The sequence below is a fragment of the Peromyscus eremicus genome, chromosome 8a (genome assembly GCF_949786415.1).
Source record: "Peromyscus eremicus chromosome 8a, PerEre_H2_v1, whole genome shotgun sequence".
NCBI classification, from domain to species: Eukaryota; Metazoa; Chordata; class Mammalia; order Rodentia; family Cricetidae; genus Peromyscus; species Peromyscus eremicus.
This window is the reverse complement of record NC_081423.1, coordinates 78,042,575-78,055,040: the sequence shown is the minus strand read 5'-3', so window position 1 is coordinate 78,055,040 and position 12,466 is coordinate 78,042,575. Positions and strand designations below refer to the sequence as shown.

The following is a 12,466-nucleotide window of genomic DNA, read 5'->3' as shown; positions in this document are numbered from 1 at the left end:
AAGAGGCACTCCCAGAACAGCCAGCTACTTCATTCCTAGCTTCCTGCACCCCCTGCCAGGATTACCCCTTGCCAGACCTACTCCTCCTGACCTCCTGGACATGAGCGCCCTTGGAACGTCAGCCCTGACCTTCCTGTCCCTCCTCTACCTTTCCTGTGCATCCTCAAGGCTTTATGGGGACTGTGTCATTGTACTCACCGCAGTGAGTTATAATGATCGATTTTCACACACAGGGCGAGGAGATCCTGGAGGGCAGGGATGGTGTCCCATTCATCTCCGTAGCCCGGGCTCTGGCCTGGTGCCGGGTACCGGGTACTGAGGACGGGCTCCACCGGTGGCTGATGGACCAAGGCAGAGAAGAAACTTAAAGGAAGTGGGAGCCAGGAGTGTCCAAGAGGGGAGTGAGGGCAAGCTTGGCAGGAAGAACAGCCCGAGCAAATGTGTGGGCAGTGCAGAAGCGAACCCTTCCATTTACTGCACTCCCACGGTGCCTGCCAGCCATGGTGCGAGTACTGGGTTTACACATGGCGTCTTCTCTAAATGACAGATCTGAGCACTGACATCAGAGCATGGACGTAACCTACCCAAGGTCACACAGCCTGGAGGGGTCTGGCCTGAAAACAGTACTCCTGCTGCTGGGCCACACTGCTCTCCTGGGGCAGGACTTGGAATGCGCAAGGAGTGGGCCCGGCTACACCTCTGCCTAGCTGAGAGCGGGAACTAGCTGCCCACGCTCAGACCAACAGCTTCTTCCTCCCAGCTGGACCAGAGGCTCCAAGGCCACACAAAAATGCACCTGCTTCTTCTTCTCCGCCTGGCTTTGGGAATCTTGGAGTGTGTACTACACACACACACACACACACACACACACACACACCGGAAAGGCCCGGGGCCTCCAGGAGACGGGCTCATCCAGGCTACCTCCTTCCGCAGCCTCTCCCTCTTTGCACTTGGCCCAGGCTGATATTAAGATTCATCTGCATTCCTGGCACAACCCTGGCAGATGGTGGGGGAGGAGGCTGGGTGTGAGCTGGGGGCTGCAGCCGGGGACCACACTGGATCTCAGAGGGGCCACAGGAGAGAGGGAGGAGAGCTTTCCACAGGCGCAGCCTAGGCTGGGCCACTCCAAATGCCTCCGACCTTTTGTTTTTCCTCGAGACTAAAGGAGTTCTAGGGAGCTAGAGAGGAGGTCTGGCCATTAAGAGTGATAGTGATGGAAGGTGGTCCTGCGCCTTTGGGAATCTCTTGTCTAGGTCAGTCCTTCTTGCCCAGAGCAACCCGGGACCTCACTGGGACCCTCCTCAGCCTGGTGAGCATCTATGTCGTAGGGAATGGGTAAGGAAGGACAGCCTCTGAGAGGCCCTGCTCATTCGTTCACGTCTCTATTTCTCAGGATGCAAACCCTTACCCCAACCTTAGAATCCAGCCTAGCCCCTAGTGGTCTCTTCAGGCCAGCGCCTCAACCAAATGTTTCGTAGTGATTGCTCTGAGGTCCTGAGATCATCTAGGAAGAAAAGGAACGGCTAAGAAAAGGGGTGCGAGCTAGACACTTAGAAGAACTTCCCTCAGCACCCTCATCAAGTCTTGCAGGAACCAGCAGCTGTGATCCGCTGTTGATATCCTTGGGCCCTTAAAATGGGTTTGGGCAGAACTGTCTGTCCAAATTCCAAGACCAGGGGTGGGGGTAGGCAGGGCGACACATCCCCGATGCCCGCTACAGAAAATAAGGTGCGCTGCCAGAAGGGCGGAAAAGCTGGTGTCCCCATCCGCTGTCTTCCAGCCTCTCGCCACCTCTCCCAGAGCTCGCCCGCCCGCCTCCTGTCCCCTACGCTGGAAAGTCAGCGTCCCAGGTCCCCAGGCTGCGGGCCGGCAGGGGAGGAGTTAACTCCGGAGGTACCGACTGGGCTCACGGTACCTGCCGCCGCCGCCGCCGCCGCCAGTGGGAGGGACGAGGAAGCGGGAGCCGCCTGGGCGCCAGGAGCGCTCCAGTCTGGCGGGGCGCAGCGCGGGGAGCGGGCGGCCGCGGCTCGGCTTGGCCCGGGGCGTCCGCCAGGGGGCGCGCCGCGACGGGGCGGGAGGGGCCGTCTGGTCTGGGGAATTAGCACCGGGGACGGGCGCGCGCGCAGGTCCCCAGCACATCTGGGCGAGAGCCGAGCCTCTGGAAGCGAGCGGGGCGCCGAGCGCCTGTCTGGAGCGGCAGAGCCACCGCGCAGCCGGAGCCCCTTCGAGACGCTCCGGGCTCACATCTGGGACCGGGAGAAGGGACCGCGCGGCGCGCAGCTGGACGCGGGGAGGGGGCGGCGGCTACACAGCTGGACCGAAGGGGGCGGGGTCGGTCCCAGCGACGGGCTGAGGGGAGGGCCGCGAGCCACCGGGGACCCGAGCATGGGACAGCGCGCCTGAAGGAGCAGCCCGGGGAAGAGGGGGCCTGGGACCCTGAAAGGAAAAGAGAGACCGGTGAGAGCGGAGGAGAAAGATGCAACTGACCCGCTGCTGCTTCGTGTTCCTAGTGCAGGGCAGCCTCTATCTGGTGAGTGGTCCGCGGGGAGCGGCGCAGGGCGGGGGCCAGAGGATGGGGAGAGCGCGGGAAGCTGCGGAGCCCTGAAACTTTCTCCCTCACCCCCCCCCCCAACCCTGACAATCCCGGGATGCGGGCGAACGCTGGAGGCTAGGGGAGAGGGCGGGTCCGAGGCCGGAGGCCGGACGGGAAGGGTTAATAGGGGCGGGGAGGAGGGTGCTCGGCTGGCCCACCCACTCCGTGGCTGATGGCGCGAGGTGCGAGTGACACTAGGGAAAAGGCCCCTCGGAGCTGAGTCGCCAAGGATTACCCGACCTCTGGTAGCATCCCAGGACGCGCGGAACGGGGGTGGGGCAGGTAACCTGCCCGGTCAGGGGACGCGGGATTCTTCTCTGACCTCTGGGGCCCAGAGAACCCCAAACTGTGGGCCCTGGCGCGCCAAGCCCGGGCGGACTGGGGGCGGCCCCCGCGTCCCTACCTCCCGCCGTCCCTCCCGCTCCCTCCCTCCTCGCCTGTTGTTTTCCTCGCCTCTCCCGGCTGCGCGCAGCCCGAGCCCCATAGGACCTGGGCAGGCGGCTCCCGCCCCAGGCGCTCACAGCAGCTGAGCTGAGCGCCCAGAGCCCGCTCCCCCGCGGCCCAGGATGCCCTGGAACCCCACCCCGGACCCTAGCCCAGAGCTTAACTCCCCCGCGACCCCTGCCAGCCGCCCCACATCTGCCCTCGACCCCAATCCTGTCCTGGAGAAGCCTGAGCGCCACTGGAACTGCCCCCTTCCTCAAAACAATTCCCATTGACAGCAAACCCTCCCACCCCGAGTCCACTGTTGGGGAGGAAGCCTTTCCTGCTTGGCCCTTACCTGTGGCCCTGTTCACTAATGAGCTATTGACTATCTCAACCATTCAGTTAAACCCTAGAGCCAAGTATGAACAAGTGGGCAGCCTTGAACCCAGCCCAAGGAGCCTCCCTTCCTGCCTTTCCTGACCCTGACCCTGGGGGCACTGGGAACCTGGAAAGCAGGGCCAGCCTTAACTGTGGGGCAGATAACGGCTTGGTCATCAGCCATAGACACAACCAAGGCCAGAGCAAGAGGCATAAAGACTAAAACCTTTTGGAACCTCCCATCCCAGCTCCCCAGGAATCCCCACGGCCCCACCCACATCATCATTAATCCAGATGTTGTAGCTGAGCTGGTGTCTCCTCGCTGGTGACATAGACACACTGGTAAAAACTCGGTTTCAGAAGCTGAGCAAACACATCCAGGCCACAGTCTAGGGAGCCAGGTAACCAACCCCCCAATTCCCCTGCTGAGCTCTGCTGGCTCTTTCCAGAAAGCCTCCCCAAGGTGTGGCCTGTCACCATAGCTGAGCCTGTCGAGGCAAGACAAGCTCTGGCGGAGTCTGACAGGACACTCCAGGTGGAAACGGGGCTTTAGGAAAAGTCTTTTGCAAAGGCGCATCTGGTCTGTGCCTTGTGATGGGACACTGGCACTTGTGACCCGGGTCTTGTGGTGATGTAACCTTCGCGTCCTGATGTCCTCACCTGTGAAATGGGACTCACAAGAACTGGTCCCTCATCATGCAAGTGCCATCTCGGCATGTCATCACCGGTGTTCCCCAGAGAAGGGTTTTGCTTCCACGAGCTTGGCCATCCTGGGTGTGGCATTCACACCTGGGTGTCCTCGTCTTAGTAAAACCTGCACCAAACTGGTACCTGCCCAGGACTGTCACTGGGTTCTGGATTCTTATTTTATGGTCTGTAGGCTGTCTTTGTCTCTAACGCCAGTAGTTAGGCTAGGCTAGGAATGGTGTCTCAGCCAGAAGACTAAAATGTCTTAAACGGCATGAGATGTGTGTGTGTGCTGGCACTCGGGAGCTCCTAAGATAGGAAGGGGGCTCCCCAAATAACTTGCAACTCCCAACTCCAGGTGAAGGACGCCTGGAGGACAGAAATGATGCCTCCTTGGCATTATGGCGCCCAACCATCAAGGATGGGGATTCTACCTCCCCTTCAGACTGGGGGCTTCTGCAAGATCAGAAGCTGAGCCCTTCCCACCTGACTGGGGCTTATCTAGACAGGAGAACTGTGTGTCTCTGATACCCTAGTCCATTAACGGGAAAGACGTCCTGACCTTCTTCCAGATTTGGAATAGCAGCCAGGGGCAGGGTGGTAAAGAAAGGACATGGAGGTGAGTGATGTATCGGAACATGAGAGTGGATCATAGAGAGCCAGGGTATACACCTGACCCCAGCCCAAGGGAACAAGCAGATGTCCCCCTTAGCCCGACAGGGACAGAGACCACGCAGATGGTGATAGGGTGGTGGGTCACATCTCAAATCCTCTGGGTCCTCTGGAGACAAAGCTCTGATTCTCTTTTCAAATCCCTCCATAGGTCATCTGTGGCCAAGAGGATGGCCCCCCTGGCTCAGAGGACCCTGAGCATGATGACCATGAGGGCCAGCCTCGGCCTAGGGTACCTCGGAAGCGAGGTCACATCTCACCTAAGTCCCGCCCCTTGGCCAACTCTACCCTTTTAGGGCTGCTGGCCCCACCTGGGGAGGCTTGGGGTGTCCTTGGGCAGTCCCCCAATCGCCCCAAGCAAAGTCCCCTACCCTCAACCAAAGTGAAAAAAATATTTGGATGGGGTGATTTCTACTCCAACATCAAGACAGTGGCCCTGAACCTGCTGGTCACAGGGAAGATCGTGGACCACGGCAACGGAACCTTCAGCGTCCACTTCCGTCACAACGCCACAGGCCAGGGTAACATCTCCATCAGCCTTGTACCCCCCAGCAAAGCTGTAGAGTTCCACCAGGAACAGCAAATCTTCATCGAAGCCAAGGCCTCCAAAATCTTCAACTGCCGAATGGAGTGGGAGAAGGTTGAGCGAGGCCGCCGGACCTCGCTCTGTACCCACGACCCAGCCAAGATCTGTTCCCGAGACCACGCTCAGAGCTCGGCCACCTGGAGCTGCTCCCAACCCTTCAAAGTCGTCTGTGTCTACATTGCTTTCTACAGCACAGACTACAGACTGGTGCAGAAGGTGTGCCCAGATTACAACTACCACAGCGACACCCCTTACTACCCATCTGGGTGACCTGGATGGGCCGCAGAGGCCTGTGCAGGAGGCCGGCTGTCTGGACGCTGGGCAGGGCAAGGGATGGGTCTCAGGAAGGGAGGGGGTGGAGAGGACGAGAGACCAGGTGGGCCAGGGCCAGACCTCAGGTGTTGGAGAAGGGTCCCCAGCGCTGGCCCCAGCCTGAGGTCAGAATGTACTTGTCGTGGAGGAGGAATGGGCTCTGGGCAGCCTTACAGAGCTTTCTCTCTGGTCCAAAGCGGATGCTGGGCCCTGAGGCCCCTGGGCAGGCAGGCCAGGTGGCCCCAGATCAAGCCACGGAGAAGACCTTAACCCTTGGCTCTCTCCTTGCCATTCAGAAAGAGGACAGCAGTCGACAAAGGGGTGTCCGACTGTGTAGACAACTGAGGATGGGTGGCTCAGTGGCTTGCCCCATGGGAGCTGGCGGTGTGCAGCCCCGAGACCCTTTCCTGCCCTGAGCGATGACCTCATCCCCACCCTCAGGTCTTTGCTGTCACGATTACCTTTCACCAGCCAGGCCACCTCTTTCCGAAACCCCGTCTCCCCCCGGCACTCTGCACTGCTCTTACCCTCTTGCTGATGGCGCACCACCGACCCCGTCCTTCAGCCGAGACAGGGCTACTAGGTCCTCTTAGCCTGAAGGGCAGAAGCAGAAGCCGGCCCGTGGGCTGTGTGCCCATCCTTTGCCCTAACCCTGCTGAGATTGCTCCCCCGACAGCCCGCTCTTCATGTCAGCCGGGGCATTCCGAAACAGGGATGGGGACTCCTTCTCTGGGCCATGGGGCTATCTGCGGAGTGGGGCGCAGGAGGCTGGACTGTGTGGCCACGCTGGAACTGTGCCCTAGTGTTGTCTGTGGGGTGGGGGGGAGGGATGGGAAGTCTTGTGAAATGCCCTGTCACTTCTGTGTGCAGAGTCTTGTCCTTGGAGCAGGGAATAAAGTTTTCCCGGGGCACCGTATTCCGAGTTATCCAGGGGAGAGGGACCTGGGCCCCTGTCTGGCTAATGTTTTCCAAATGGGGACCAAAGCTGCAGACCTCTTGGAGCTGGGGCTCCCTGCGGCTTGGGGGCTGGCTTCTCTGACACCCTTTGCAGGCCGACAGATGTAGTGCCAGAGGCCCAAGCCAACATTTTTGGGCTGGGCATAGCACCTGAAGAGGTAGCTTGGGGATAAGAGCCAGCAAGGGCGGTAAGGGCCAAATCTTCCTCCCCCAGTCCTCACTGGGTTGCGGTCTCTGGCCCTGCAGGGGCAGTGGTAGATGCCCAGTGATGTCCGAGCTCTGCCATTGTATTTCTCTACGGCCCGGTCAAGTTCACTGTCCTCACCGGCCTCTTTCAGTTTCTCCCTCTCTATCCTGTAACCCTTGCACCCCTGAGAATCACTTCAGGGTCCTCGCTAACTCAGCAAGGGTGGGTAGGGCCTGTACCTGGGCCCCTGGCCTGGATAGATGCTGACATACTTTGAAAAGTGCCCAATGACCTCTAAGCAAACTTGGCTCCAGGTCCAGAAGATGAAGAGATTCCTCTCTGCTCTCTCCAGCTGTGACTCCCATCTGCCTCTTGGGGCAAAAGGAACAGACTGAGGTGGCATGGGGACAAACAGCGTGAGAGTAGCCACTTCTTCCTCCTGCCGGAGAGGGCATCAGAATGGATGGATGCCCAGGCAAGGCTCCTTGAATCTGGGGGTTCAGTGAAGGGAAGGCTGGAGCCCCTACCATCATGTCCCCTCTGGAGGTCACTCTAGGTCTATGCTCTTTGGAGGTCAGCACTCAGGTCCAAAGGTCCCTTTTGGGAGTGTAGCCATAATGTGGAGCATCCTAGAGTGAGGGCCAATGGCCTGACTTCTTCCAGTCTTTGCCCTCTGCCCACTAGCTCTGAGCCCAGATGGTCCACGCATACACACTGCAGCACACACTCACCTGGTTGCAGCCCCTCTGTTTGTGAAATGACCTAGAAAGCAAGATGGCTGTGGGCAGGGGGAGGGGGGACACACTCCCTTTCCAGCGATGCCCTGAATCATCCTGAAGCCATGTCTTCTGAGCAGACTCGAGACACACGTGCCCCCACACAGCTTGCTCCCTCCCCACCCTCTGTACCAGTGACTACAGTCAGCGGGGTTGGGGCTTGCTCCCTCCCAATCCTCCACCCCCACCAAGAGAAACCTTGGCTGCTAGAATCTGGAGGGTTCTCCCACCTGGGCCCCTCGCTGTCCCGGGGCACCTGTGGGGTGCAGCAGATGAAGAAGAAACTGTGAGGCGCCCCCATTCCCACCTCGGTGTGAACACTGAACTCTAGAGCAGAGCACAGGGGCACTCTGACCCGCCCCTCCTACTCCTCCTCTCCTGTGGAGGGCCAGCTGCTGCAGACAGCTGGAGGGCCCGGCCTTTCTGGCACGCGGTGCCGCCTGCACAGGGGGTGGGTTCATTTTAATAACTTCATTTCGTCCTCACGCACACTCTGCCTCCTCTTCCCTGCCTATCTGCCTTCCCCGGCAACCAGGCTGAGCTCAGTTCAGATCTGGCTAACAAATGACTTCCCAAATCCCGATTCCTTGGAGGGGTCCTCTGGTCTTTCTCAGTCTTTTCAGCCAGCTCATGAGCCTCCTTGATCCTCACAAGGGTAGCAAGTCCACCCGACTTCCCTGGCTAGGAGGATACCCACTTCTGCCCTTCTGAGCAACAGCTGTGGCATCTCCTGGAGAGATGGACCTCGGGTCCCATAAAGCACCCTGACCTCTGGCCTTGGGGAGCACCCACGGGAGACTGATTCTTCTTGAAGGAGCCCTTCAAGAGAAGAAGGTCAGGGTCCTGCCTCACGTCAACCCTTTGACCTCCCCACAGCACCTTGAAGTCAGTCTCTATAACCTTCTCAAGCTGGTTGGGGACCCTACTTCTGGTCTGTCCTGCACCCCCCCCCCCCACTCAACTAGGTAAGGGTCTTGTCTCTCCTATAGGGTGTAGCCCCTGCAGCAAGCCTACCAGACCAGCCCAAAGGGAGTTTTGGCTTGTGTCTCCCCATCAGATTTTGGGCGGGTGGGGGGCACCTGGGGGTAGGGTTGCACCTCCCTGGACAGACTGAACAGTGCTTGAGGAGGAGCTGGGTGACACGTCAGACTGATTGATGTAAAGGCTGCGTCTCCCCCATCAGATTGGCATCTTCCTGAGGGCAGGAACTGTACTGCGGATGGAAGAGAAGCACTCTTTTCCAGTGCCGGGATACCCGGGGTTGCTTTGCCCTTCAGCATTAACCTGGCTCCAGAGGTCCCATCTGAACTGCAGTAACTTTCTCTTAACCTAGCTAGCAGAGGCTCCACTACCAGCAAAGCCGAGTCCTCCTCCTGGGGAAGCTTAAGGCAAAACTGAATGGGTTTCTGTCCTTCCTCCCTCTCCTTCATTCCCCTTCCCTAGATGAGCAAGCGGGAACTGAGTCACCCCCTTCTCCATCCTTGGCAGGAATGCTGATGACCTTGCATGTGGCAGGCTCCTGTGGCGAGGCCCATTGCTCAGAGATGCACAAGGTGGGTGGGTGGAGAGGGAAGCTGGAGGAAGGGGTTTGTGGGGGTGGAGACAGCTGAAGGTCATAGGGTGATCAGGGACTTGGATCATTGAGTGGGCATTTGCAATGGGTTGAGGGCGACTCAACGATCCAGTTCCTCTGAGTTGGGAAGTGATCCAACCTAATGGCTGGGAGTGGGAGAGAGAAATGTTACTTCCGAAGACTCGTGGTTCTGCGGTGATGCCTGGAGAACCGGGGGCTGGGGTGACAGGTGACAAGAGACACCATCAGCCCCACCAGGCAGAGGCAAGATGGGGTGGGGGTGGCACCTGCCAATTATGCCAAAGTCCTGGAGTGGCAGCTGACAATATCCCCAAGGCACAAATGCCACAGGAGACCTGCGGTTTGCCCATCAGGGGCTGAGTTCTGGTTCCACCGGGGACCTTGTTTCCTGTTGACCAGTCAAGCATTAAAAGCGGATCCAGTGAGTGGCGTCATATTAATTCCTCCTGGACCACAGAGGCTTCCAAGGAGATGGTAGGAGGATGTGCAAGGACCTCCAGCTGCTCCCCATTGTGGGAAGGGTTACCGGATGATCTTGAACGAAGGACCACCTCCAAGCACCTCTTTGGTTGAATTTTGTTTTGTTGTTTGACACAAGATTTCTTTTTTTTTTTTTTTTTAAAGATTTGTTTGTTTATTATGTATACAGTGTTCTGTCTGCACATATCCCTGCAAGCCAGAAGAGGGCACCAGATCTCATTACAGATGGTTGTGAGCCACCATGTGGTTGCTGGGAATTGAACTCAGGACCTTTGGAAGAACAAGCAGTGTTCTTAACCTCTGAGCCATTTCTCCAGCCCCGACACAAGATTTCTCTGTGTAGCTCTGGTTGTCCTGGAACTAGCTCTGATAGACCAGGCTGCCCTCGAACTCACAGAGATCCGCCTGCCTCTGCCTCCCAAGTACTGGGATTAAAGGTGTGCGCCACCACTTCCTGGCTTATTTGGATACATTTAAGACAATGTAACCTCGGCTGGCCTGGAACTTGCTAAGTAGACCAGATTGGCCTCGAACTCAGAGGTCCACCTGCTTCTGCCTCCTGAGTGTTGGGAACAAAGGCATGTGCTGCCTCACTCAGTGAGTCTCCTTATTTGAAAAAGGGAAAGTTCTCCGTACCTCGGTGCACTGCTGGGGTACTTAAGCTGGTCATCAAATGTTACCTCTCTCCTTGCTTTTGGAGACAGGTTTTATGTGAACTTCATCCTCCCGTCTGTGTGGCTGAGTGAAAGGGCCTGGAGGGCGAGACATGGGTTCCCATTCTAATTCTGTTACATGATGCCTGTGGCAGAAATGGCTAATTGCCTCATAATATATGCCATGGTTAATCTGCCTCGTCAACTTGACAAGGATTTGGAACAGTCTAGGGGCCACACCTATACCATTGTGTAGTGGCTACATGGGTGTTTCCAGAGAGGTTTAACTGAAGAAGGAAGGTTGGTCTTGGACGTGGGAAGGACCATCCCATGGGCTAGGGTCCTAGCCCGGATAGAAAGAAAGAAAAAGAAGCTGAACACCAGTGTCGATCACTTGGCTTCCTGTGGATGCAATGTGACCAGCTGTCCCACATTCCTGACGTCATCCCTTCCCTGCCATGATGAACTGTGTCTCTTCAAACCGTGAGCCAAAATAAGGAAATAAACAAATAAATAAACCCCTCCTTCATCTTTACCAGCCTTTGTTGTTGTCATAGGAACAAGAGACCTAATACACTATCCATTTCCCCTGCCTTCTTAGTAATGGGATCCCCAGCTGTTAGTTGGACTCACAGCTGCCTGACATAATTTTATATTTCTCTCCACCCCCACGAGCCTCCTGCCTTCTACATGTGGCCATGTGACTGACATCTGGCCAGTGACCTTTAGGCCAAGTGATTATGTTTCCAGCATCTTAAGATAGAGGTGCTCACCCTTTTTCCTTCTTTGCTTCATCATCCACCCAGCTGTCTAGAAAAATGTGGCCACCAGCCCTAGCTGCTGTTAAGACTATAGCGTAAGTGCCACTTGGAAGTGGGACAGTGGTTAGTGGATGCAGATATAGTCTCTGAGAGCCCTAAGCTGCCTGCAGACTTCTGTATGTGAGAAAGAGGAAATTCCCACCATCTTTAGGGCTCTGTTTCTTTTTCTCTTTTCTGAAATGAGTTCTCATGTAGCCCAGGATAGCCTGGCCTGGCTGTATAGCAGAAGCTGGTCTTGAATTCCCTCCACCTCCCACCCCCGCCTCCACAATCCTCCTGCCTCTATCTCTGAGAGCTGGGATTATAGGCAGGTTCCAGCATGCCCGAGGGTCTGCATTTCTTGAAGCTGTCTAGTGTTGGAGAATTTCACTTCCTGCAGATTTTGGTCTCCTCATCTGTAGAACCGAGACAACACCCACACATCTCAACATATCTCTGAAATGTGTACAGACTCCTGGGCAAGAAGGGAAGTGCTGCTCTCCCCATTCCCTGGCCTCATTTCTGGAGGTGGTACAAGTTGCTTCTGTTTTTCAGGGAGCCCCAGGGAGCTCAGGATTCTCTGTCCCTGTCTGAAGGGCTTCCAGGCCCCAAATTCAGTCCTCACGTGTCTAAGTCTCCATACACATTCTGATGTTGGTGACACACAATCCTCGTTAAGGGCCTGACTGATCCCAGCCAGATGGGATCCTAATTTAATTAAAACCCTTTAATTACCTGCAACAACACTGCTTTGGAAGTCCAAAGGCAGAAGGGGGGTTGGTGATGGGAGGGGTACTGTTGACAGAGCAGAGGAGTGGCTAGCCTTTCAGCCCTCTGGGAGCTAGCACTGCCTCCTCTGACTGCCATCGTGGTGGCCACGGAGTACATGGATTAGCCAGCACAGCCAGAATTCTGGCTTGGTCTATAGGGCACAGCTGGGACATGATGGGAAGGGGTTGTAGCAGAACAGATCCTTGGGAAACTGAGTCCCAGGCTCTGAAGCCTGATGCTGCCAGTGTTGGTTTTGAGCTGAGAGCAGGACCTGCATGGCCTATTTACGGGGACCCTGGCCCCACCCAGGGCACTCTGGGTAGGAGAAAGCGTGGTTTGTATTTCTTTCCAATGGTCTGGCTAAAGAAATAGGGGCGGTCTCTGCAGTTTCCAAAGGAAAGCTATGTCCCTACAACAGTCTCTCCTCAGTGTCGTTGTCCCCGGTGTGGAAGATGAAAAAGGGTCACTTAGGTGGGCTGCAGAGGGGTCATGTGGTTTGAGGACTCCTTCCTGTGATGGCAGAATGAGTTCCAGCCAGGCCAGAGCCTGCCAAGCCCTGGCAAGGACAGACCGAAACCTAGACTCGTGAGCTGG

The 12,466-nt window shown here is 57.0% G+C and overlaps 1 protein-coding gene across 1 annotated transcript; it reads left to right on the top strand.

Annotated features, from left to right (window-relative positions):
* Positions 1 to 2,379: 2,379 nt before the first annotated feature.
* On the top strand, positions 2,380 to 6,428 carry Nxph3 (neurexophilin 3). The gene is made up of 2 exons (XM_059269629.1): positions 2,380 to 2,530; positions 4,908 to 6,428. The coding sequence occupies exons 1-2, from the start codon at positions 2,477 to 2,479 to the stop codon at positions 5,610 to 5,612; spliced, it is 759 nt and encodes a 252-aa protein (XP_059125612.1). The 5' UTR covers positions 2,380 to 2,476; the 3' UTR covers positions 5,613 to 6,428.
* Positions 6,429 to 12,466: the final 6,038 nt, after the last annotated feature.

Bases quoted from the DNA above. Each gene is read 5' to 3' on its own strand.
- Nxph3 (XM_059269629.1), top strand. From the start codon at position 2,477: ATGCAACTGACCCGCTGCTGCTTCGTGTTCCTAGTGCAGGGCAGCCTC. The intron at 2,531-4,907 runs GTGAGTGGTCCG...ATCCCTCCATAG, and splicing joins TGCAGGGCAGCCTCTATCTG to GTCATCTGTGGCCAAGAGGA.